Source organism: Numida meleagris, chromosome 11 (assembly GCF_002078875.1).
Source record: "Numida meleagris isolate 19003 breed g44 Domestic line chromosome 11, NumMel1.0, whole genome shotgun sequence".
NCBI lineage: Eukaryota > Metazoa > Chordata > Aves > Galliformes > Numididae > Numida > Numida meleagris.
Window position 1 is genome coordinate 3,131,218 of NC_034419.1, and position 27,449 is coordinate 3,158,666.

The 27,449-nt window shown below is 36.0% G+C and overlaps 3 protein-coding genes across 5 annotated transcripts in view; 2 read left to right on the plus strand and 1 right to left on the minus strand.

Annotated features, from left to right (window-relative positions):
* CENPP (centromere protein P) overlaps positions 1-27,449 on the minus strand; it is a 124,581-nt gene that overhangs the window by 80,536 nt on the left and 16,596 nt on the right. The gene's annotated exons all lie outside the window — the stretch shown is intronic.
* OMD (osteomodulin) lies at positions 374-9,937 on the plus strand. The gene is made up of 4 exons (XM_021409489.1): positions 374-612; positions 706-751; positions 3,614-4,577; positions 5,465-9,937. Exons 1-4 carry the CDS (start codon positions 602-604, stop codon positions 5,782-5,784), a joined length of 1,341 nt encoding a protein of 446 aa, XP_021265164.1. The 5' UTR covers positions 374-601; the 3' UTR covers positions 5,785-9,937.
* Positions 14,536-26,818, plus strand: OGN (osteoglycin). 2 transcript variants are annotated; one of them, XM_021409496.1, is made up of 7 exons: positions 14,536-15,089; positions 15,744-15,993; positions 19,938-20,022; positions 21,877-22,035; positions 22,631-22,833; positions 23,379-23,474; positions 24,039-26,818. In XM_021409496.1, exons 2-7 carry the CDS (start codon positions 15,829-15,831, stop codon positions 24,207-24,209), a joined length of 879 nt encoding a protein of 292 aa, XP_021265171.1. In that variant the 5' UTR covers positions 14,536-15,089; positions 15,744-15,828; the 3' UTR covers positions 24,210-26,818. The 2 variants fall into 2 exon arrangements, with proteins under 2 accessions (XP_021265171.1, XP_021265172.1); XM_021409497.1 differs by lacking the exon at positions 14,536-15,089 and having other exon boundaries at positions 15,410-15,993.

The following is a 27,449-nucleotide window of genomic DNA, read 5'->3' on the forward strand; positions in this document are numbered from 1 at the left end:
ACATGTTTTCCCTCAGTTTTTATAAGGTTAGTTTTTTGGTTGGTGTTTTTTTTGTTATTTTGTTTTACTGTTTCCAAGCCTCCTCCTCCCTCCAGAGGACAAACTCCTTGGATAATGAGATGAGTGTAATAGAAACCACAACATGAACTAGTGACCTCTGAAATATTTTTGAAGTCTTAGACTTGCAAGGTTTTTTTTTTTTCTTTTTAAGTGAACTGATAACACTGAGAAAGTACTATACATTTTTTTGAAGTGATTTTAACAAAAGAATGAATCTCTTTGCAGACTTGTGACACTGCATCAACAACAGCTGATGATGTGGCACAACTCTTTTTTTTTTTTTTTTTTGCTGGCAAATGAGAAGAGGGACTAAGGCTATTATTTTGCTTTGCCTTCCCACAAGGCTCCTCACCACAAAGTATGGTTTGGAGACATCTTCTGTTCCTCCAGCTGTGTGAGGTTATTGCTCAGATGATTTCATCAGCACACTAAGTTGCTCCCCTCTACAACTTGAGCTTCCCAGACTTCCAAGGAGTCACTTTTCTTGATAAGCAGGAATAAAAAGAACAAGTTATGTTGTTTTTGCAGCGAGGACTAACTCATGCATCTTATGTAAGTACTTGATTTCAGTTGGTAAACTGCTCACAATACTGTTATTAAGCTCTTAGTTTTTTTTGTCTTTTTTTTTCTTTGTTTGTTTTACAGATGCAGAGAATCGTGCGTGTATGATTTCCTATTTTCTATCAACTCTGTAAGTATGCAGTTTATCATATTGTGTGCATCTGATTTGCTCCCCTCATTACCAAGCGTCAGCTGACATCATTCTTTGTTTTAAAGATATTAGGTTCTTAGAAACATTTCATGAAGAAGCATTAGTACCTCAGTGCCTTGAGAGACAAGAACTGTAAGTTTGTAAGGACAGTAGCCATCCTACCAAATACACACTCTGCTTCAGCTAAGGTAGAAAAACCCCTCAAAATACAAGCTCCTCCCACTCTGTAAAGCCTGTTATGTATCATCATTCCATCTGCAGTGATGACAGTTCTTCCCTTTACCCTGTCTACACGTCTAGTCACTTGTGCAAAGGTCTAAGTAAACTTTTTCCTCAAACTATGTGGAATTTAGCAGAGTCATTTCTCCTGGTTTCTAACGCAGTATGAATGGAAAAATGATGAATCACAAACTTTGTGAGAAGGAGAAGTGCTGAGAGGCCAGAACCAGAAGAGAAAGCTGAAGTTCCGGACAGAACCAGGAGCAAGAAGAGAGAGAATCAAAACAAAACAACATGAAGTAATGCTGAGAAACAGATTGTGTCAGAATCTGTTCCAGGAAACAAAATCAAGTCACAATAGTGACAGGATTTATATGGGCAGACACCAGGAGCTCTGACTTGGAGTTAGAAATATGGTAAAAAGCTGTTCTTCCAATATACACTGCCTGAAATCTCAAAAGCAATCACTTCCTCTTGAAGTACACTATTGCTTCCCTACCTCAGCAACTGTCCACAAAGTTTGTTTTTATAGTGCATTAATACAATGCATGTAGTGGCAGAATCGCCTTTGTGGAGATATTGCAGCTACTTACTCACATTAGCTCAGATGTCTGACAATGCTGTTGAGATATGGATACCCAGGCTTTACACACAGCATGGTTCTGAGCAACTGACTCCATCCAACCCTGTTTTTAAATATTTAATGAGTTATTGAAACTTCATTATACAAGTGTTCCAATACAAATGATACAAAGTCAGAAATTTGAGTTAGACAATTCCACATCTGATATCAACCAGCCATTGCTGCACATTTAATGCATGCAATGCAGGAGGATTATGAGGACGTGTTCAATTCCATGGTTTTGTTGCTACTTTTCTCAGGACTTCCTTTCTCCCTAAATTCATAGAATACGTCATGCAATGGGAGTCAGTCAGCAAAATGAGGCACAAGAAATTAGTGTTTCTAAGTCTCATCTCCTTCGTTACTCTTTGATTATGCCTGGTAAAATAAGATAAACTACTAAGAACATTAAAAAAAAAAGAGTTTTATGATTAAGAAACATGAAGGGCATTATAAGAAAACTGAGATTATTTGCTTTTCTCTGCATCACGGTTCCCACGCTATACTGAGTGCTTCTCAAAATTTCCAATGATACATGTGCTTTGATCAGCAGTGTTGCATTTTGACTATTGTCTAACTCGTACAGCTTGACATGATTCACAGCTCCAACTCTGCCACATACTAGGGTTCCTCTGACCACACAGAGAACTCTGAAATGTTAGCCTGCCTTTGAGCATGTGAAATTTGAGAGGCAAACTGTTTGCAAGTAACTGTCTTTCACAGTATCAGTATGTCACCTCGAAAGGATATTATGAAGGTAAATTGTTTCATGACTGTAAAGGACTTACAATTACTGAAGCATAGGAATCCTACAAAGAAAGTTGTTTTATCAGTTAAGATTTTACATGATGTGGAGTACACAATAGTTGAAATCAAACACAATGATGGGAATTAAAATTTCAATTACTATTAGTGCGTTGCAGTAAGACAGCCATGTTTTGCACAAAATAGAAAAATATCACAAAACACCACAGAACATACAACCAGCAATATGGTATCAATTTTTACCTATTTTTACACAAAATACAATGTTTCAATTTATTTCACTGTTGTATTCATAGAAACAATGCTGCACTATTTCTTTTCAACTTTAGGTGAGAATATATGCTTCATCTTTAACAAAAATTAACTTTTTGTTTATACCAAGGACAACAGACACAAGCATGTCTTTGTGGTTCCATAAGACTACGAAACTACTTTACAAGGAAAGCAGTACAGCACCATCTTGGGTTATTTAGGGAAATGCTGGCGTGAAGTTTTTCAGGACTCACCCAGACAAAAATCAAGGCTGACATAATGTATTGTTAGAGATCCACACGCTTCGAGCAGCAGGCTGGACTACATGATCTCCAAAGGCCCTTCCAAACAATACTTCCACAGTTCTTTGATGCTGACAACAAGACATCAGTTCTGTGCAAGTCCATGGTGAGAGTAACTAATATTTTTTAAAATAAGTTTTCATCTTCAAAGAGTTTAATAAGGCTACATATGCACTTCCAAAAGTCTGAAGATGCATTTGACGAGAATTCCATCTGCACCCATCCAAAATTGATCTGTAAGGCTGGTGCTTAACTCATTTTACTGGAACAACTACAATGTCTAATAACCCCAGATTGCACATGATTTTGTATACACAGTTCTTTTGCAGCTTGCCTTCAACACATTAATGTGAGAAAGGAATGAAGACAGATTGTTTTCCTGCTACTTCACCCAGAACTTAAGGGACACTACTGAATCAGGGACAGCACAGGTAGAAAGCTCTTCATAACCAAAATTCAGATAGGAAAACTTCCTTTTACTTCAAGGCCAGTATATATGCTTATGGCTGTTTCTTGGAAGATCCAAACTAGAAGTTGTTTTTGCATTGACAGTGCTTCCAAGAAAATGCATTACTCTGCTTATTTACTATAGTTTTGTACTGCTTCTTCTTAAAACTGAGAGATTTATATGTGATTTAGCTTATGACTACCTGGTAGCCTTATTTTCTTTCTCATCAACAGGGTAAAGGGACAAATTTAAATATGGGGATTCTGAGCCAGCTATCCATCATTTACCTCCTCTGGACCACTGCTGTATTTTGCCAATATGAAGACTACGATTTTGGGGACGAATATGATGAGGAGCCAGATCGTCAACATCCATATTACTTTAATTCTAATCCAATTGCACAAGCTGAAGTTCCTCACTTCCCTTTTCCCGTTGAGTGTGCCAGAGAATGCTTTTGTCCACCGGAATTTCCACTATCGATGTATTGTGACCATCGTAAGCTTAAAACAATACCAAACATCCCTGCTCATGTCCAACAACTCTATCTGCAAAACAATGACATCGAAGCTGTACCTGCAGGACCGTTCACTAATGTCACCATTTTAAGAGAAATTAATCTGAGCTACAACAAAATTAAATTCAATATGATTGATCATGGTGTTTTTGCCAAATTGACAAACTTAGTGCAGCTTCATTTACAGCATAATGAATTAGATGAATTTCCATTCCCACTCCCCAGCTCTCTGGAGAGACTTCTCCTTGGTTTCAATAAGATTTCTCAGTTACCTGGAAACGCACTGGACGGATTACCAAACATAACCATGCTTGACCTTTGCAATAATTTCCTTGATGATTCAGTACTCAAAGGAAGTCACTTTTCAGTCATGAAAAAATTAATGCAGCTCAACTTATGCAACAACAAATTACAGACTATGCCTCCTAACCTGCCATCGTCACTTATGTATCTCTCTCTTGAAAATAACTCAATTTCTTATATTCCGGAAAACTATTTCAGCAAACTCCCCAGAATCATTGCTCTAAGAATGTCTCACAATAACCTGCAGAACATTCCACGCAACACCTTTAATAATCTACCAAACCTTGTAGAACTTAATCTTGGACATAACAAATTGAAACAAGTATTCTACATTCCGAGAAGTCTGCAGCATTTGTATATTGAAGACAACGACATTGAAAGTACGTTGACAGCTATTCACTCTTGAAAAGCAGAAAAATGTCAAAGTGGAATTTGGAGTTGGTTGTAAGGAGTGGAGGGGGTGGGATCAGCCTACTTCCTTTACCATCCAGAATTATTCACTTAGCCTAAATCAAAACTACCAGAAACACTTATTTTGTCACTGGTTTTGAAGACCTGTCACCTTATAGCTGACGGGCTGTGTAGAATCCAAGCTTAGAATCCATGAGTCATCCAAATGTTTAAGAAGTACTGTGATATCCCTCTTTGCAGACATATGAGATTGAGCTATTAACGTTCTGGACTAACCAGTTAACGTGGCACCGACCCAAAGTTCATGCACAACATCTCTCTCAGGTGTAAGCGCTATGTAGCTTTTAACTTGCAGTACAGGAAAGGAACCATTCCATCTTCCTCAAGATGGAAAGTAAACATATCCTTCATTAGCTGAGAATGAGCAAAGGTAAACTAGAAAGGATTTTATTTTTCTGCTTTCTCATAATTTCCAAGTGGATGTTTTGTAAATATTTTGCAACTTTTTTCATATACCAAGCTGAAATCACTTTGAAACATTATTCTGATGAAATAATTGATAAAAATCACACAGAAAAAGAACTGAAAAATATTCACTTCATATAAAAGAGTAATTGAGATTGTAGTAGCAGCCATACGTACGTATATTTTTTACCCAACAATCTTTTATTTAGCAAATTCTAAAACTGTTATCATTGTCATTTACGAAACCGATTTAAAACTGAGGGAAGGATATTAATATGATGCATCACAAAAATATTTGAAATTTTGAATTCCAAAATTTCAGTTTCAGTTCTGAAATACTTCAATATAACTCTATTTTCTGTATTTTAATTAATATTTTTCTCTCTTACAGCGATAAATATTACTTTGATGTGTCCATCTATTGATCCAATGAACACCAACCAGTTAACCTATATTCGGGTGGACCAAAATAAGCTAACAACTCCAATAAGCACATATGCCTTCTTTTGCTTCCCTCACATTAGAACCATTTACTATGGTGAACAAAACAGTAACGTCAACAAGTCAACACAAATAAGACGACCAGTGTTCCGACGACTTTTAACACCAGAAGAATATGATGAAATAGAAGATGATCATGAAACACACGATCAAGAAACTGAGGAAGAGCATGAAGCAGAAAACAATTATTTTTATCCTCACTTTTGGTGAAGTAATTAGTGTTAATGAGTATATAGAGAAAATTTTCTGTACCTGTGGAGTATTCATATCCATTTTATTTTAGAACAGTTAAATATTTTGGGATTTTTAGTTGTAATCCATGAAGTGGAGATAGAATTTTAGTGTACATAAATATGCCATTAACGATGCAGAAAAAATACAATACTAGCAGCACGAATACTCATGTCAGTGTTTGGTAGCAGTATGATATATAACCAGTATTGATGATGGACTTATTTGTGGGTTGGCAGCCTAAGCAGTAGAAAATTGACCTTGCATGTTCTAAAGTGATTCAACTTGCCAAATGTTTATAGCACAGATGAATGCCGTGCTCAACAGGAATATGTGGGTAACATCAAAAATCTATCCAGCTACGTGTTCAACTACTGGAAGTAGTAAGAAAGCAGTAGAAAATAGACATACAAGAGACAAACATATGACAGCATGACCACAAAAGATCACAAGGTTCTTGCACATCTTCCACAAATACAGATGTTGATTCATTCAACATCTAATTGAAAAGGAAAATCAAACTTTTGAGTTCCAGATCACCTTAATATATTGCTTGTGCAGTGTCGTGCCAAGATGTTTTATAATATTTACTCATCAACCTGTGCTTCAACTACCACAAGTCTTTCATAAAGATTTTAGTTGATTGGTCATGAGGGCAATGAATAGCTTTTCATCAAAAGTCTTAAGATATGCATCAACACAGCTCTGAACCATTAGTACTTAAATTTTACCTATTCTTTAGACTATATTATTTTAGAAGGCATTAAAAATGTAATGCTTTAATTAGAATTGCACATGACCTACAGCAGTCACAAATAGTGGCACTCCAGGCTTTATAAACAATGTATACTATCCTTCTGCATAACTAATCCCAATAAGCTACATTCTGCTTCGAAGCTGAACAAAAGTTGCTTTGAGTAATCCAAAGAAAAGTAGCATATATTGCCTCAGCAATGGAAAGCTTTTCATTATGTCTTATGCCTAAAAAGAGAGTCAAGTCAATACAGAGTAAGATAATATAGAGCACTTAACCCTTTGGCTTAATTAAATTCTTCATTTTTCAGCACTACAAGGAAGAACACAAGTGCAATAAGCCATACATCATACTACCAAATTTATATTGCAATTTAAGTTTAGGGAAACTAAAAAAGTGCAATACAAAAATAAAAAAAATTGTACTAGTTTCTAAAAAAGTTTTAGCTTTCTTATCACATCGGTTACGTTTTGAAGCCCTTCTTAGTATATTTTGGTTTCTGATGCAGCAAATAATATTCTAACAAACTAAAAAGCCTTAATCATACATTTGTATTTATACATTGAAATTAAGTCCTCATAAGCACATGAATATAACCAAGTCTTTAAGAACAAATTCTTTGAAAAATTTATGCATACAAAATTTATTATATCATTGTCAACTCGGAGCCTTATGTGCATCAACTCAAATCTTATTTCTGTCCTCCATCCCCTCCTCCCCCTTTTTTTTTTCCCTTTCATGTGTGTAGTTACCATGAAGATATGGCACACGTTTGTACATCTCTAGCTTCAGCTTCTCACAGTGTATCTTCCTTTGTTTAAAAACAAAAAAACAAAAAACCCAACATTTATCAAGCTCAAGAACCTCTGGCTTCACAGAGGAACATATAAATGTATTCATTATATTTAAATACTCTTCAAAAACTTTATGTACATTATATATACAAATTTAAACATAACCATCTGTAATTTTATAGTTTTATTAACATAAACACATAGTATATTAACTGTAGAAAATCTTTATAACTCTTCATCTCTTCAGATTTTAAGTGAATAATGCACAAAACGCAAATCAAAATTAAGACAGACCTTTTGGAAGACTTTAAAAAGAGCATTACTCAATTATAGTAGGTGTATTATGTATATATACACACAAATATAAAATCAAAAACTTTCTGCTTAGCTTTATTTTTTGAACTTGCACTAAAGACAAACTTTTAGCAATTAGTTGCATAATTTTCTTGAAGTTTAAAAGACTAACCAATAATATAGCTCTAAAATTTTAACTATTACATTAAATTCATTCTCATGGAACATGAGAACTCCAAATAGTCTACAACGAACTCTGAAGCATTTTTGAGAAAAAAAATCAAGCTGCCACAGACTAAGAGGTCACAGCACAGATGAAGGCAAATAAAATATAAGAAACAGCTTGAGAATAAATAGTCATTTCTAGCTGTGGAGGGAGTCCACTGGTAGGAGTTTTGCAAAAGGCCTGTGCCTAGATTTATTCTATTTAATATACTTGCAAAAAATAAATTAATTGGACTGATCTGTGAGACAATAACAAAAAATGCTAAGTACTAATGAAGAATGACCGGTTACCAGGGTGTTAAAATAGCAAACAAAATTCAGCATTATTACATGTAAAGTGATGGAAAAGATAACACTAGTTCACATGAAAACTAAAAAAATCATGACGTGACTCCCATCACTCAGAACAAGGCTTAGAGGTAATAACAGACAGTACCACATAAACACTGGCTCTTGTACTAGACGCCATTCTGGAGTTCACCTAGACATTAAATACACTGTAGAGTTCTAGGCCCTTGAGCTACCTATGATCTGTACATACAGCATAATTAATAGAGGATCAAAGAGAGACTGCAAGGTCACCAGAGGTAAAGAATAACTTCTATGCAAGCAACGTTAAGTGGGCTAGGACTCACCAGCGAAACTGCAGCAGTAATTTCATGCATGGTTTCAAGGGAAGACTGGATAAGCAATTGTATTTCTTGGAAGAGATTAACTGCAGGTTGTCAGACAAAGCGCAATAGATGCAAAGGTCTGAGCAGAAAAATACCTGGAGAATGGAAGTGTATTGATTCTGACACACTAAGCTGCCTAGTCACATAAGTGTGAAGTTGTGCATAGGTCAAATTATACCATTACAGTACTAAACAGATCTTGAGAAAATATGGTTGCTGGGTGCTTGCTCTGTTATTGATTTTCAGGTTATTATACAGTCTTTTTGAAAAGGAAAGAGATTCTTAAACTAAGAGCTAAATAAATACCAAACAGTCCGATTAGTTTACTTACAGGAGAGCCAGTAAATACAGAAACAAAGCCTGACCCGGCCTGTAGCACTGCGTCTGCATTAGCAATTGAGGTGAAGCGGAAAGAGTGCGTCTGTTCAGCAAAATACTTGTGATGAGGCCATGAAACCCACCCTCAGTTTTTGAAGGAGAGGACACTTATTCCAGACTAGCCCTAGCAATTAATTAAATCCATTAGCAGTACAACCCATCAGGTGCATCCCCAAGCACACACATCTTCCCGTTTGTCACATCTGGAAAGAACCAAGTTCAGGTACTTCTAAGAGTTCCATGATACAAGTCAAAACACAGCGACTTGGCCTTATCAGAAGATTCACTTCAAAAATGTGCTCCTGATCCTAATTAAAATACCATCAGAAACACGACCAGAAACACAGTAATTGATAAACATGGAATTCCAATTCTACTTTCAATCTGGGACAAGCTATTCAGAAGAACTGTGTTTTCCAAGTCTTATCTATGTAAACAAGGATGGAACTTTCTTGGAATCCAAACTAAGTACTGCTCACAGTCCATAATAATTAGCAAGGCTTTATTAGAGCAGTGCAGATACCTATTAAAGATTTTGATACCTATGTAAGCCTATAGGGAAAAACTCATGGATTTCTGGAAAACATTCAGGTACAACTAAGTTTTGTTTACAAAACCGAAGCTCCCAAAACTACAACATGACTGAAAAAGACTTTTTCACTGTCTGTACTGCAAGATACAGCTATAGTGAAGAAAGTAAAATAAAGTAACAATAGTTTAAACTCAACTGTCTACATTCCTTCCCTTAGTCTGAGAACAGCAGGAACTTATTTTTCCTTATTCTGTTTTTAATTGTTGGGTTTTAATACTTATGAAGATTACTTTTGGAGATACTGACTTCAGTATCCTGATAATAAACTAGATGGATTAGGACGGAGACTCCTTTATAGCCAACAGATGGTTCACATTTCAAGCTTTCTGACTCCTTATAACATATTCACTTTCACTCTTATAGCATGAACCAATTTCCTTCTTTGTTTCCCAACTTGATCATTGCAAGCAATAAACATAGGAATTTCCTATATGAAAAAAAGGATATACCATTTTTTAAATTAAAAAATTATGTACCAAAAGGGATTTTAAGGATTTCATAATCATTTTCCAATACTATTATAGGTGTATAAACTTTTCAGCAATAAATCAATTAATGCATAGAAGACCTGAAGTTATAAAACTTCAGAAATTTATCATATGATGCTTTACGTTTTGTCCAAAATTTACACTTCTAACAACCCAGGCCATGTAAAAGAAAATTAAATACCTTAATCTTGTCATAGCTTTCATAAATTGAACATCAAAAGAGAAAAAACAAATTAACTATCTTTCCTTTATTAAAATGCACGAGAGCACAAAACATAGACAAATATGATGATCAACCATGAGTACCAGGAATAAAGGAGATGCTGTGAATAACGTAAGGAGCATATGACAGGAACATCAAACTAAAAAGCCTATAAGGCCAGTGAGACCTGGAGCCTCATCCCTAGCATCTCTATAGGTGTATAGCAATGGCTTTAAACCAATGATATTGTTATAAAGAAAAGCCACCTCCATCTGGTAGGTAATTCTAAGCAATTTTAATAAATTGGAGCAGGTTGGCTTTTAATTCAGGATATAACTGTTGATAAATACGTTCTCTTGAACTTTGCTTATCTTCAGTATAGGGAGTTGAGCGAATAGCAGACAGTAGCGTTACTCTAGTTATGTGTACTTGTAATAATTTGATTTCTGATTACAATTGTGCATGGTTTTTAATTTTATTTATTTTTAAGATGAACTTATTTAAAACACAGTAACTGACACAGGGAGTCTGTTTCTCTTCCAGAAGTGCAAAGAATAAATGTAATGTCTTCAGCTTTAAAAAATTCTGATTATAAATCAGAAACATATGGAAGGATGCTCGTACAATCACTAGGTCATTTTCCATCTGTCTCTGTTTTGCAGCTGGTTGCTCCAACTGTGACCTTAACTTAAGCTAAATAACTGAGCTTTGGAAACAGTTGTAACTTTTCATAAAAACAGTGAAGGTATTTATGCATAAATTCTACTTTATCTCCAGTTCTTCAGTCATTCTGAATCTCGAGTATTCTAAGCTCTCTTTTTAGATAAGATGGCTGTTTATCTTAGATTTAATACCGTCTCCAAAACCTCCCCTATCCCCCAAGGATGCTGAATTGGAATATACTTTGCTTAACATGTTGTGTACAACAACTCTTACGTAGTATCGACTTGAATCTGATTTCTGTGCATTGCTGAGGAAGAAATCAGGTTGCTGCTTCCTCCCTTTTGGATACTCTGGCTTTCCATTCCCAGAATGAACGCAACCCCAGCACAAGCACAAGCACTACATTGCTTTACAACTAATTGTAAACTCCTTACATTGTGCAATTTCCAGTGTTCGTAAGGAAGCTAAGCAATAAATGGTAATTCATTCTTCTAAGAATGCTTTAAACCAATAAAACATTGAAAGTTACAAAACTTGCCAACATTGTCCTTTAGAGACCACAATACATGATGAAGGCCAAGGTCTTTAATCAGCTGTAAAAGTGCATCTTCTCCTAAACATAGAACTAAATTGAATGTTTAAATGTAAACTCAGCTTTGCTTTATTTCCTAAGGAATACCTTGACAGCAACTCTATGGAACTCTTCCTACTGCTGCCTCATAGCCAATTCTATTAACCCATGCACCTCTGAGATAAGGCCTTTTCTGTTTTCATTTTAATTCTTCCCTCTTCCCAGCCTTCTGCCTCGCATCATGGAGTCCATTATCCACACACACACTGCTAGCCCCTGCTGCAGACAACCTGGAGAAGTCATTTATAGCCAGCAGCCTCAGAGAATACAAAGACTTTCTCCTCTGGAAGCCCAGTTCTTCTTAGCTCAGACCTTATAGAGGTTTACCAGGAACACGTCAAGTGCCTCACAGAGAACTATCAGCAACCAGTCCTCACTTAGCAAAGCTTTCTTCCAACATTTTCATACTAAACCACTAAGGATTAAATAAAAAGTACTAAACTCCACCATAGTAAAAAGCTAATTAACATGCTAGCATTCATAAGAACTGGGTTTTGCTTAAACCCACAGAACACAGAGAGAACTGCTCTTCCATTGAAACTGGCATCATTTTCTGTACCAACATAGAGTATTGCTGTATAGCCTTTAATAATTTGTTTTTAGGGGAAGTTTGATTTATTTTTTGATCTGCCTTAGGGGAAGGGCAAGAGCAGAAATAAACAAGTCAGCCTGAAGCTCTGAGCAGGTCTTAAGATATGAGGACATTTCAAGTGCAAGATAAATAGACTGAGCTGAAAATCAGCCAGTTCAAATAATCCACAAAACCCACTCTCATTTCTGCCTGCAAAACAAAAATCTATTTTCAGTTCCTCTGGGTTATTTTCAGCTTTATTTTTTACTTTACCCACTTTTGACACTGAACACTCCTAGATACCAGACTGCTTCCCAGGTGGTGAAGAAGACACAATCAGAAACAGATACAGTTTGGAGAGGCTACTTTTACTGTCGCCTTCCTATCCCATGCCTTTCCAATGCCCACCACCCACACTCATCCAGTGTCTCTCTTCATCTGATTTCCCCACAAGATACCTTCCAGGACAGTCTGTGAAAATGAGATACAACAGGTAAAAAAAGAAAGATAAGTAAGGTGCACCTGACCAGTCAGAAAGCATATCTTAAACACTTTCTCAAGGCCCTCTCGAAATACTGGATCTCAAATTTTTTAAACAGAGCTTGTTTAGCTTTTCAGAAATGAAATTACACCTTAGGCATATAGATCTTTGTAACTAGAATCTAGTACATACAGAGATACCTAAGTGTAATACTTCTAAGTGCTAAAATTGTCTAAAGAGCATTCTCTGCTTGCCACGGTGAATACTTCCTACTAGCTTCCCTATTGCCAATGCACATGAACCACATTTTTTATTTAGGATGATATGGGCACTTCAGGTCATTTTGAGCAAGAATAAAGCTACACTGTTGCTGAAAGAAGCAGTACAGTTCTTCCTTGTTTGTAGTCACACGCGCCATTCCCTTCTTGGTGCTGGTTTTTTTTTGGTTTTTTTTTTTTGTTTGTTTTTTTACACAAATTCAGATGAAAAAAACTTGTATTTATCTGAAATTACTTACTTGCTGATACCATATTCTTCCTGGTAAGAGGGATGACAGACAAATCATGGGATGGGACTACTACTTTATTTGGCACTACCTGTTTAAAGTGATGGTAAAACTATACACTAAGGTAAACCTTGATGACAGCATGACAAACTAATTAACACGAAGATATTTGTACATTCACGAATGCCTGGATACTAACAGTGAGTACACACATAACAAAATGTTTTTGTGTTAAGTATACTAGTGAAATCTTGTGATGTTGATGAACAAAGATTTTTGAAAATGCTTTCTGCAGAAGCTATCACAAAAGTCTTCAAGCATTACAAATCCTCCCCTTTTTTCTTGCATTAGTATCTTGCATACTATCAGTATGACATAAAGTACTACACTTAATGTACTCATGTTATATTCTAATTGATTACACACAAATACTGAAAAATGTTAGTTTTGCAGAGTCAGATGAAGTCTTAATCTGGATGTTCAGCAGGGTGAGGAAGGGAAGCAAGTGGTAGGAAAGAGATGAACTACAAGGCAGAGATGCTATCAGTGCTTCTGATGCTATCAGTGCTCCTGAAAAGTGCACCTGACCATGACAGATGCTAAGATGACACTGACAAGATGCAACTCTTTCAGCCCTTTCTCCAGGAAATCTACCTTTTCCATCAGAGCTCTCTTCACCAAAAGTTCCTACATACTGCAGTGGAAAACATGTGTCTTAGTCACAAAACATTTCAATATCTTTTTTTCTTTTTGTTCTATTTCAGCAGCAACCAGTATGATTCAGAATCCATTTTCCATCATTACTGAGATCCTTCCCTTTATATTTTAGTTATATACTTACAGCAAAACCATTATCCTAGAGAAATGTGCAAGTCCTAACTAGAACACTGTTTGCATTTACACATTTACTACCAGGATCTGGTTTCTAAACAAGACAGGACTTTAAGAAAACCTGAATATGTCCACTGCTTATCTCCAACATTAATCCAGTTGTCAGCACTATCTTAAAAAAAACCACCACAAAGATGAGAGAGAAATATTAATCTGTATATATTCTCAATAGGTTTTATTGCCACATACTTTATAAAGATTCAAAAAAATCTACTTTGTAAACTTTCAAGTTGCTCATCTGGCTCCCATTTATAGTGATTGCCAAAAGCACATAAGGAGAAGGATGGGGGAAGAAGAAATGCACTAGAAATCTAGAAAAGTGATGCTTTTAGTTCATATGAAAATTCTACACCTGGGCAATATTTGTTAAGTAATTTATAAAACTGAAGTAGAATATAAAACAATTATTTATTGTGAAACCCAATTTCTAAATAAATGGTGTAACAATTCATTCAATAAAGCATTTAGACGTGAATTACTTGGCTGAAAAATCTCAGCTAAGTCACTCAAGCCCCGCCCATCAAATTCTAAAAACTATTTTTTGTTTCCAGAACTCTTCAGACTGAAAAGTTTCCATTTCTTGCTTAGGTGAAACTTCTCTAAACATATACAAGTAGTAGTGAAACATTTAAGCACTCATAAAAATGTGACTAATATAGTATACGTATGTTTTGGCTCTCCCTCTGTCTCAGTCAGCAAGCAGCTGCTTTGTTTCTTAGCTAAACCATTAAACAAAATGGATAACACATGCCTCGTTACAGACCTCTAGCCTGCACAATTAATACTCGATTCAGAGAAAAAGCCTTAGCAATTACAAAGGGTAAATCACCACAAAGCAGAGAACTACCGCTTCACCAAGTAGGATGAACTAGACTGGATAACATTTGTAAATGTTAAATCTAAGTACAGCCCCCTGCTCCAGGATATTGCCTCTTACCCTAGGGACAGAATGCTGGCAAAGCATTTTTCACCCCATGGAAAGCACTTTTAAGACTGTCAATCTTGGAAAACTTATTCATTGCAGCAACCTGGATGTAATTCATAACTTTACTCTTTTATCAATCCACTTTGGTTTAACATATGCATAAGAATATCTGGTCTTAGGACACAGTCACAGAAGAACTTGGAATCTGCTAAAACGGTAGGTGGACTTTTTTTTCCTAAAAGTATCTTCACCTAAAGCACATGAACCTAAAACTTAAATAAAGCACTTAATTACAGTAAGCAGAACAAAATGCTGTGTAGAGATAGATTTTAAGAAATGCTGTGTACGTATTTAAAATGCTTTTAAACTGTGCTTGTAGCCTCTATTCCAACCCCAATTGTGCACAACCTGTAAAATATTACTGGGGGGGGGAAGGAAGGGAGGGAGGGAAAGTTATCTTCAGCTGTTTACTGTGAAATGTAAAGACAAAGGCAATGAGAGAATGCTTTTAAAACCCAAATGCTTTATAGCAATACATTTTGACAACGGGGAAAAATCTCTCATTTTAATTAGTTAAGGTATATATATGCCAAGTATTTCATTAAATGCTTCACAAAATCCTGCTGCTACTAGCAGAAACAGCACTCTGGCAAATAGACAGACATAACATTTTCTTTTCTAGTTGGAAAAGGCTGTTTATTATTTCCTAGTTTCTTTTCACATTAATAACATCTTTTCATAACACTGCAGCCTAATTAAAGAATACCAAGAGTTAAAAGTTGTTCCATGTTCCTTATGCGTTAGAAACCTCTGCCAACTAGTTCTCTAGGCTTTAAATATTGTTTTGACGGATTGCATTTTCATTTCCAGTCACAAAGCAAGTGTTCTCCACAGTCAACACACGAGCAGACCTTCATCAGCTCAGTGCAAGCCAAGTACGTTGTTCCGTGAGAAAATGAAGACTTTGCAGGCTACTTTTTTCCTGGTTGCGTTTGTACCTTTGGTGAAGGCAGCACCACCTATACAGCAAGATTCACCCAGGTTTTATGAGTATGCTGATATTGCCGTGGGAAGCTCGCTCCAGGAGGATTATGACATGCTGTCCAAGGATATAAGAAAGGTATTTTATTTATATAACCGGTTTAATATTTTAACTGCTAAGCATTATATAAATAAGACGTTATGTGTATGTATACAAGTTTTATTGAAAAGCCTTGTAATAGTGGCAAAACATAGAATTGTTCCAGAAACCAGCAAGCCACTCCAATTAAAACCACAGAACTACTACTCTCGCTACAGTCTGAGAAACCAAGAAAGACATGTTTTTGCAACTAAGACTAAAGCATTGTTTTGAACTCTGCTGTAGCTATGTGCCTACTGTTTTAGGAGTTTCATGAGGGCTATATGCTAGCATACTAGCTAAACAATTTGAGTGATGTTGTATTAACAACGTAAGGTTAAATTCAAATTAAGGAGGGTAATTTTATTCTGTTGATTTGGGGTTTTTAATAGCAGATAAATACTTGAAACAGTACATTTTATCACGTGCAACCTGTCATTAAATACCGCAGCTTTTCTTTTGACTCACGCAATTGTGTTTTTTGCCTTTTTGCCCTTCCAGGGCTTCTTTTTTTTTTTTTGCTGTTTTGTTTTTGCAATTCTGAGATACTACGGATTGTCCAGTCCCGTGGGTGTCACCTACTGGCGTTAACACTTTGAGACACTTAAACGTAGCAATAAAAATACATTGTGGCACTCAGCAGCACCCCCAATGGTCAAACGCTCAGCTCGGAACCGTTTTGCTGCTGCTCTACATAGGAGCCTGTTAATTTAAACACTTAAATAGGAGATATAAAAATGAAGATGAGTTAAATCAGGTGCAACAGCCTCAGCTGAAAGGGACAGTAAATACGCCCATCTCCTTACAATAAGTTAGTCTGATAATGAAATAAAAGGGGAGAGCAAAAGATAAGCGATATAAGTAATGAATTCCAGCACTTGTATAGCAAAATCATTTGTCCCTCTATATATTTAGTATTTTCCCAGTTCTACTTAAATTATGGCTTTCCATGCTAGGCTAAAAACAGCAGCTAGATATTTATATTAGAAATGAACCAGACATTTTTAAATCTGACATGTGCCAGAGTGATGTAGTAACACGTTTCATAAAGGTCCAAAAAAGACCATTTAAAATGACTCAACAAGTAAGCGACTATCCAATCTACAAGCAAGATTTTTTAAATTGCTATGTATGTCAACCTGAACAAGAAAAGCACAGCATCAAATGGCATTCTCTACTAACATGGTTCTAATAAGAGTACACCACCACTGCTCACAAAAGGGGTATACCTACAAGGAAATAATGCCAGCAGATACGCCACAGACTAAGCAATGTCTGTGCTGGCAGCACTATAAACTAGAGGGCTACTGAAGGCCAACGGTTCTGCTCAGGATAATTCCAGGAATGCAGTCGGTCATTATTTCCAGCAGGTCAGTTCTCCAATGACATGTTTTCACTGCAAAATAATAAATTAGTTCCATGTGTGCAACAAATAGATCTGTACAAATTCCAGCGTCCCCAGCTTAAGTCACTGGATACGCAGGCAAGCGTTCTATTCAATTATAATACAAATCCCAGCTCCCAGAATATTTCAGCTGTAACTGAAATATGTGCCAACAATTTCCTCCAACTTGCCCAATCAGAAAATCTTGATCTTGCATGACAAAGTTAACTCCTTACTGTGTACTCAATCAATTAAAAAAAGTCCGTCCTAAAAAAAAAAAAAAAAACCTCAGTTCCCACATTAGAATTGCCATCTACCTATATTTGTGGTAGTGATCAACTACAATGTTTATCATTCAAAACTAGAGCCGCCCCAGTCTAACTGGACACCATCACATGTATGGACTAATTCATTTCACTGAATACAAACACTCTACTTTATAACACGTTTGTTTGTTACCAGGAAGAATCAATTACTTTGCAGAAGAAGATGAGGTTAAAGTGTTTGGATGTCACATGGTAGTCTGATTGTGCATGGGGAATTCATGTCTGTGGAGTAAGGCGCAAGTGACTGGCAGAATTTAAGTATGAAAATAGATCAATAATCCCACAGTGCACTATACTCTATAAATGCAAGTAATTAATTTTATGCAGTTATAATCCAAGCAATCTTCTGCACCAATATTCCATGGTTAGTATTTTTTTTTTTTAGCTGACCAAGAAATACTTCCAATATATTGGCTATTTATACTTCTATTTTTAGAGGGTGGGTGGGAATATATTGCTTGTGCATTTAACATTGGGTAAATAATCAGGTTTTATTGTTTGTTTAGGTTTTTTTGGTGACATTTCCTGTTTTCAGAAATTAGCTGTGCACTGTGTTCTGCAAAGAACTTGCGTATTCATTCTCGAACACATCTCAAGCAGGATACCATTTTTGATACCTACACCTGGTATAGTTACGTTACATCAGCAGACGTTCCTCATACAAGCATATTAAAAGTCTCCCTTGTGAGCTAGAAGTCTTCACTGGCCTCAATGCCCATCGGGACCATGATTTCACACACCTAATCAACATAGCTATGCAAACTAAACAGTTCTCAGAAACCTGTAAGGTTTGCTGCTTGTTTGAGTCTTCAATCTATTCAGCTTACACTCCAGCTTCTCCGCACCAAACGCTCAAAGTCTCTCACTCTACACAGAAGTTCCACGCTACAACTGCTGACCTGTCACCAGCATTCTAATTTATGTAGAGAAGTCCCACCATAACAAATCAGCCTCTCCCAAACATCTCAAAAACAACTGGCACAAAAGAGCTATAGCCTGGGTAGAGAGACACAGGACAAGCCAAGCGATGGATGACTCACAAGCCAGCAGGGTCACAACGACAGAGGCTGGCCAAGATATTTCTTTGTTCAAGCTCAATGGTTTTCTATTGCAAAATATAAAAATTCCCCACCAGTAAATGAGACCGAGTTGGTACCCAAAGTAAACTGGCAGTGTTTTCCCACTGCTCTAGGAGGTGAGCTGCGTGCTACATGCCTCAACAAGGAAGTTAAAAATAAATAAACTGGTTCCTGTGTGAGCAACCAGTGCACACGGAATCTCTCTTCATTGGTCACTGTACTCAGGCCAGGATCCTGATCATTAAGCACACCCAGAGGAAAATGCTCTCCACATCTGTTGATGCATTCCTCCCCACGTTTTCAATAGCCAAGCAGACCACAGCACAAGTTGTAGAACACGGTAAGGCATATCTCCCATCAAAAACAACAATAAACTATGCTAGCCAAATTTAGTTGCTGCAGTCAATCTAACACCTCCCTCCAAACATTAACACATGCAAACCACAGTATGATCCACTGTATGTATACTGTAACTCTAGGAATTTTAGAAAAGTACCTACTGTTTCTATTTATTGTATTCAGTGAAAGTCTATCATTTCCAACATCACCCAAGGCTCTGTTTGGGACCAGCCCAGGTTTTAATACAGACTTAAGGGCAGTCTAATGAAATTGTATTGCTAGATTGCAGCCAAAACCCAAAAGGAGCATGTTTATAAACCAAGTTTCCACACAACTGAAGAGATGCAGTTAATATCTCTACACATAATTTTAAATAACTTCAAACATAAGGAAATTTAAGGACATATTCTAACTCAATTAATCTAACTTATATTCATGAGAATTCTCTCAAATTTAGCATGTTTTCCACAAAATCTTCTGCCCTCTGAAGAGCATGTTTTTGTAGACATTCATTGCTTACATATTCTTTCCTCATCATCACACGGTCTGTATTTTCTACTCTCTTTTCTTGATGGCTATTGGTCTTATCCAAAGAGCAGTAGCAGTACATCTTCCCTTCCTGCCTTCCAAAATGAAGAGCTCACGTACAAAAAGGATAATATACCGCATTAGTCAGCCAGGGTAGAAGAATAATTTAAAAATTAAATGTGACAAGATGATACAATATAGGAAGCTCATTTTAAAAGATATGCTGTTTAAGACCCTTGAAATACTCTGTTCATTGCTTTTTAAAATAACATTTGCTCTTCCATGAAGGATGGAACAAACGTTTCTCTTGACACTGGCCTGAGACTGCAAGCGGATGACCGCGAACTGGGTGCCAGACCCACAAAGGATACCAGTAAGTTAACAAGGGACAGATGGATACCGCTCCATTCAAGTTCTCCTAAAGAACCTATTTTTATATCAACATTGAACATACTAAAGATGACAAGGGATATAGAAGTAATGTTTCTATGTCTCTTGAAGAAAGCCTTCTAAACTTTAGCCTCTAACAGAGCAGATAAAATATGAAAAAAATTAAAAATATCGAAGTATCTCCAGGTAAACTCTGAATATACAAAACACAGCTTATAAGAACCTCTATAGAACTACCCAGTTGTATTTGCTGTATAGATACACCCAGGTTAAATAAGCTAGGCATGAGAACCAAGAAAAACAAAAAACATATCCCAATAAGGTCCACAGTTTAACCATGTCATAATGTGTTTAATTTAAACAGATTAATTTGATGTTCTCAGAGTTTACATCTGGCGACCAAGGAGGCCAGAATTTATGTAGTTTTGAGTCTGGTTGGGTTTTTTTCTGCTAAAATGTAAAACATTCATAAATGAATTGGGATGCAAATGAATTTGGGAATAAAAACAGATAAAATATAATAACATCAAGAACGTTCTTCGCTAGTCTAAGCTTCCAGCATCCCTGAGGTGTACTGTCCAAATTCCTCTGGATGAGACACAATGATTTTTACACATGGGAAAAAAAAAAGAATAGAGGCATTTTGGGTCTGTGATCTAAACTTCCAAAAATCACAGACGATGCAACAAGACCCCTGAAGTGTCAATTTTCAGTGAAGTTTTAATTATGGGCATTAATTATTGTCAAATAGCATCTGTCAACAAGCCCCCACCAAAAGGGGAACAAAGCTGGGAGAAGCCCAGATCTTCTAACCAGACAAGCACAGAAACTGTTGCCTTTTAAATAGTGGCACCATTGTTTCACAAACTTTTTAAAAATTATTTCTTACACTAACAGATGACAAAGAAGGTACCACACCTAAAAAAGGTAAATCGTGTGGAAGACTAAAGCCTAATAAATGGTTGCATTTAAAAAGTTACAAATCTCAATTCCATTCTCTGCAGAATCTCCGTAGGAAAATTAAAGAATTTCTTCACCGCATATACTAGTTTGGCCCACTGACTGTAGAAAACCCTTTTTTGCTATGGAGCTCTACCAGACCACCTAGCAGTATGACACTTCCCTCTTTACTACAGAACCCCAAATCTCATGATATAGAAAACATAGTAAATAGATAACAGTGGTGGCAAGACTGAATTCAAAGCAATATTTGCTACGTGTATTTGACTATTTCTGTCACAAAGAATTAATGCAAAGAAGAAATGAATAGTAATTTATTAAAATGTACGGCGGACAGGACAAGCCATAACTGGCTTAACCTGCATTGAAGGAGGTACAGAGTTTCTCTTATTACTTCACAGCTCTTAAAAAACTCAGCAAATAACAGATTTCCTAAAGCTATCATATAATTATCATCGCTAGAGTTTTTATACAGTGGATTACACAAAACAGTAGCTAGGAGTAAAACAGAACTACTTGACCCTGCCAGAAAAGCTCCAATGCAATTACGATATCAACTGCAGGCACTTTCAGATGTTTCTCCTGCATGGAGTTGCAGTCAAGCTCAAACCACCCTAAGCCAATTAAAGAATGAAATAAAATCAACCTTAACAGTATTTCAAGACAAGTTCAGATAAAAACAGAGCATGCACACGGCATGAAAATAGAATACAAAAAAGACTAAAAAAAACCAAAGTTTTAAATACTGCTAGTAGAACAATTAGCATTTTAATAGAGGGAAATCTTAGAAGATACCAGAAATAATTGATTTGAATATTGAAGCTTATGCTAATTGATTAACTTTTAACTGCCCACTCATGCAGTAATTTGCTTTCAGATTTGCCTACTTGTCTGCTCTGCGTGTGTTTAAGCGGATCAGTGTACTGTGAGGAAATAGACATTGAAGCTGTACCTCCCCTGCCAAAGGAAACAGCGTATCTTTATGCACGATTTAATAAAATCAAAAGGATAGCTGTCTCAGATTTTGCTGACATAAGTAAGTAATATTCAGACTTTAATTTGTTCACCTGACAATATATTTGCTGCTGTCTTTTTTCACAACACCAAAACTACCAAATTAATATATATATACACTTCATATTTTGCAAGTGTACATGATGTGCATTACTTATTGAATTCAATGCTTGTATTAGCAACGGAATTGCAAAGGGAATATGGAAACTCATTTCAGCCCACGTATCCATCTTAATATTTACAAACCATCAAGGAACAGAATGCTAAAAAATGAAATTTAATTGTGTGCCAGCCAGTCCTAAGCAATCATGTATACTTCTTACAAACGCTCCAGAGATCTTGCCCACCTACTTCACTCCGTGACATGACAAATTCTACCAATATCTAAAAGCATGTCTCTAAGCAAATAGGAAAGATCTCATACATATATATGAATATAAATCATTTATTTCATCAAATTTATGTACATAAATTTCTTAGTTTGCGATCTACAAATTTAAGTACTAGTAGGATGGTACAACCATTGTCATTGTAACATCTAACATAAAACCAGGTATTTTTCACATGTTATGTCACTGTACATTCAATATTTAAATTTTCACTTCTTTTGTGTAAAGCTACTTTGAGAAGAATTGATTTTAGTGGGAATATGATAGAAGAAATAGAAGATGGAGCCTTTTCAAAGCTTTTGTTATTGGAAGAACTTTCTCTTGCTGAAAACCGACTTGTAAAACTTCCAGTTCTACCTCCCAAGCTAACAACATTTAACGCAAACCAAAACAGAATCAAGAGCAGAGGAATCAAAAACAATGCTTTCAAGGTAAGAGATCATAATCTAGGCAACCAAGGTAAATAAAAGGAGTAACCTTAACATCCAGTACATCATCACATTGATTTGTTCTGTATTTCTGCAATCTAAGACATAGACTTGGAAGCAGCAGCATTTCAGGTTTTGTTGTGAACGCACTCTGGAATAATGGCCCTTTGTACATTGGCTCTCTCACGTAGTTCTTTTAAGAATTTTAAGATATGATCTCACCAACTTCCTTTCTCTCTCACACACAGAGAGATGGCAGATCCAAAATGGATGGTTCAGACAGAGGTCTGTGGATCACAGAAATGCCAACAAACAACAACATCTTTAAAGTGCTGCCAGATTTTATAACCAGCACACTGACATGGAAATTTCCAAAACATAAACGCCTGTTCTATGAGTTTCTTGATAAAACAGGATTCAACATTCACAACAAAAGAATGTTTCCTGTGAGATCCCCTTATAGGCTTTACCTGTGACCAGAAAAAATGCAGGTGTCTAATAACAGATATAAGTAATGTTGGCACTGATTCTCTCTTTCGTTCCACCAGAAACTGACAAATCTGGCCTACCTCTACTTAGGACACAATGCACTGGAATCTGTTCCCCTTAACCTACCAGAAAGTCTGCGCATTCTGCACCTTCAGGTATTTTTGAAGTATTTTTGCTTGACTTCAGATTACGAAAAGACTCAGTGGTTGCACAAACCTATCTCTACTTCCTTCTAAAACATTTTCACTGCGGTTGTGCTACAGTTGTCTAGTGCTCCTCCAAACACAACAATTTACTTCTAATCTGTATGGTCACAACCGCTCAATGTTCAACCTGTGATCTTTATTAACATACAGAAGGAAAAAGCAGTTAAGTCGCAAAATAATTCCCTAGAATTAAGCAAAATTAAAGTATCCTTGCTGACAGTTGTTGCTTAACAGCCACGCAAGAATTTCTCATAAATTTCTGTACACCAAGTTTAAGAAATGGAAAAAATCAGTAACGATCTTTAGTCAACAATAAATTTTAAATATCAGCAACAACCTCAAACTGTTTATTGATTGGTTTGAAAGACTTGATTCTTACCTATCTGTAACACAAATCAATTCCAGCTTCAATAAATTAAGAGAGTAAAAAAGAAGACAAATCTTGACAAGTCTCAACTTGCATGCACGTGAATGCATTCATTTATTGAGATCACAATTTGCTTTGTTTTGCAGCACAACAATATTACTACAATCACCGATGACACTTTCTGCAAGTCTAATAACACACGTTACGTTCGCACGCGTATGGACGAGATAAGGATGGAAGGAAATCCAATCCTCCTGGCAAAGCACGTCAATGCTTTTTCCTGCTTGAGAACACTGCCTGTAGGAACATACTACTAGCCGCTACTTGCGTCATTACACGTGCCAAAACTCAAGCATGGTAACAAAAGATCCATCTTATTACTGTTTACGTGTTTATGTCTTCTCCCCTGCTAAAGCAATTTTCCCTGCATACCCAGGACCTTTTACTAGGTTGAAATGGGGTTCTCCTCTGAAGTAATTATTTCAGAACAGCCATCCTATTTAGTAGTTACAATGCCACCCATGCTTTCAGAATGTTTTGTTAATCAAAGTGTAAAAATATGTACGTACACATGCATATACTTTCAACTTTTCATTCAACAATTACTCATTACATGCAGGTAAAATCCTGCAACTGCTACTTCACATTCCTTACCAGTTCCCAGAACAATCAATGTATTTTCCTCTGATAAACCAAACCATTTCTTGAGTAAGCTAAATTGTTATTCCAGTCAAATTTGTTTTGACCGGAAATGAAACTTCTTCAGTTAAATCTTCAAAATGGCATGGAAAAAAGTTGCATACGAAAGAAAGTTATGTTGAGACACAGAATTTCTCCGAGTTTAACTTCACTGAAGTCTCCTTAAAACGTGGTTTGTGGAAAATGTGAAGAATAATTTTTAGGCTTAGTGTATCAAGCAACAAAGCGAATGGAACATTTCAAGTCCGTGTCAAATCTTCTTTGAATATTTTTCTTTTAAAATAATCTAATGGCATTATATATTACAATTGAATGTATACATATAAACACATTCAACTGTATATGTTACATATAAATATTTTTTACACGTTATATTTTTGATTTAAATATATAATATATATAGACATCTCGTTCAGCTGTGCTCATAGGAGTCATTCTTGCCACTTTAGCTTTTCCATTTTAATACAGTGGTCAACATACAGCAGGGTATGACTCAAGAACTTTTTTTTTTTTTTTTTGAAGACATGACATAGACTGAGCCTTTTTCCACTGCTTTTTCTTGACAGGAAATGTGACAATAAAATTAACAACAAATTGAATTAATGCTTTTACCTGTAAATGAGCAGGTTTTCAACTAGAAGTCAGTTCAAAGAAACAAATACATTTGTACCCAATACTTTCACTCAATACAGAAAAATAGCATTATATCTTCAAAATTAAAAGTTAATTCTAACACTATTCTAAAAAGAGTTTAAGTTGTTTGAGGTTAACACAAGTATTATTTCACCCAACTACTTTAAACCACGTGGTTTATTAAAAAGACACAACAATGTGTGCAGACCTCAACAGCACATTCATAATTTATTACAGAACACAATATTTCCAATTACTTAACTGCACACTTCTCCTAACTTGACGGTTTGTCTCCTCAAATACCAACCACGAGCTTAAACTCTAATAGACAAATGCCAAAAAAAGTGCTAATTACCATTACTAAATCAACACCATACTAACTTTGAAGCTAGTGTAGATTTCTAATTTGTAGATATAGTTAAGCACAAATGCATGATAATGTATCACTACCACCAAAATAAATACTGATTTTTTAAGATATTTTGTATCAATTATGTCTATCTTATTTAGCCAACCCTTGATGTTAGTGCTTGTGCTCTAGAGAATTATTACTAAATTTAAACTTAATTCTGAACATACTGAGGCTCTGCACCTAGGAGTGCTGAGATCTAGGTGACTGTGTCAAGCACCAGCTGTGGGTTCATCTTTCTTGAAAGAGGATGCAATTATGAAAATCAAGACAAAAATATTTTCACCCTGAGCCAGTTAGTCAAGAAAGGCAGAGCAGGCCCCATCTTTTCCATTTTTTTTTTAAAAATATATATAACAAGTAAGAAATTCCATGGTTCCAGTGTATCTGAGAACAAAACCAAGTCCTACGGTGAGAATAATATTTGATTTTTGTTTTTTTTCATGTAAATCTTGAAACTTTTGTGTCTCCAGACATTTAGGGAAAGATAAACAAGCCACTCCAGAGCATATCAAAACACATTCCAAATCCAACCCAAATTTCTATCAGGAATGAAACGAAAGCCACAAATGGTCTCATCCCTATTTGTTTAGTAAAACATAGAAAAAATAGTTACAAATACGATAACATTACATAAATGGTGGTCTCAGATCTTATTCTCATAACAGATCATCGCTGCTATACAAAAGCCTTTCCAGTATTAATGGGATCAATAAATACCAGAAGTGTTCCTATTATTCCCCTATGAAAATAATCGTGCATAAACGTGCACACATAAACATATACATATTTAAGTCATGAATACATGCACGCAAACACACTAAGATCTAACCACTACCACATCATGAATTTTATAGTAAGTTATTGTATATATTTTGGAAAAAGTACTAAATATCAACAGCAATTTAATGCTCTTAATATTTTGTGAGCAAAACCAAAATAGACAACTGGTATATTCTGTAAGCCCCATGCAGGCAATAAATTCTCATGTGTTTTAATTTCCTTTCCCCATTTGCAGCAAGTTAACTCATTAAAACATTAAGTGAAAGAGCTTCAGTATGTTTTTCCCTTCTATTCTTGGGACTTCCATTAATGTCAAGCTGAATGTACACCATTCTCTTTTTCCTATCATCCCCTTCTATTCTGTATTTCCAATAAAACTTGAACCTTTTTCTTGTTAATCAATATCAGCTTCATTCTGTTCTTCTAACAATGCCTACAAACTTCAGACGCACAGTTTCATAGCAGACTAAGGATGTGTCTAGACCAGAAGATTATTCATAGGCGTAAATCCATTTTGCAAACGGAATATTTATTGCTGAAATGCGCCAAGTTCCACAATCCAAATAACATCAGGTGACCACCACACAGAAGAAAGCAAAAACCCATAAGCTAGGATTTGTGGGATATTTCACTCATCTCTTCAAAATCTATTTCAAGCCCTATCTTGGAGGCTTTTTCACGGGAAGAGAGGACTAGCAGCAGAAGGTAGCAATATTATACTGAACTCCTGGTTTTGTGCATGAATCATGCATGTTGTATCCCAACGAGCTTCAGGAAAAATTCATAACTGCTAAAGCACATCAGGGAATATACGACGCAGAGCACAGAACGTTTCCAACAGAGCATTGCTCTGCTCACACCTACTTAAACTGCTCCTGCACACAAGAAAAGCCTGCTGTCAAATATATTGTAGGTTGCTTTTCTTCTTATTTATGGTTATCCATCCCATGATAATTTTTGTTAAGGGAAAAAATTCACAACAAAATTGCCATTTCTGGATTATCAGCTCTGTTTGGAATTTGCAATTATCATC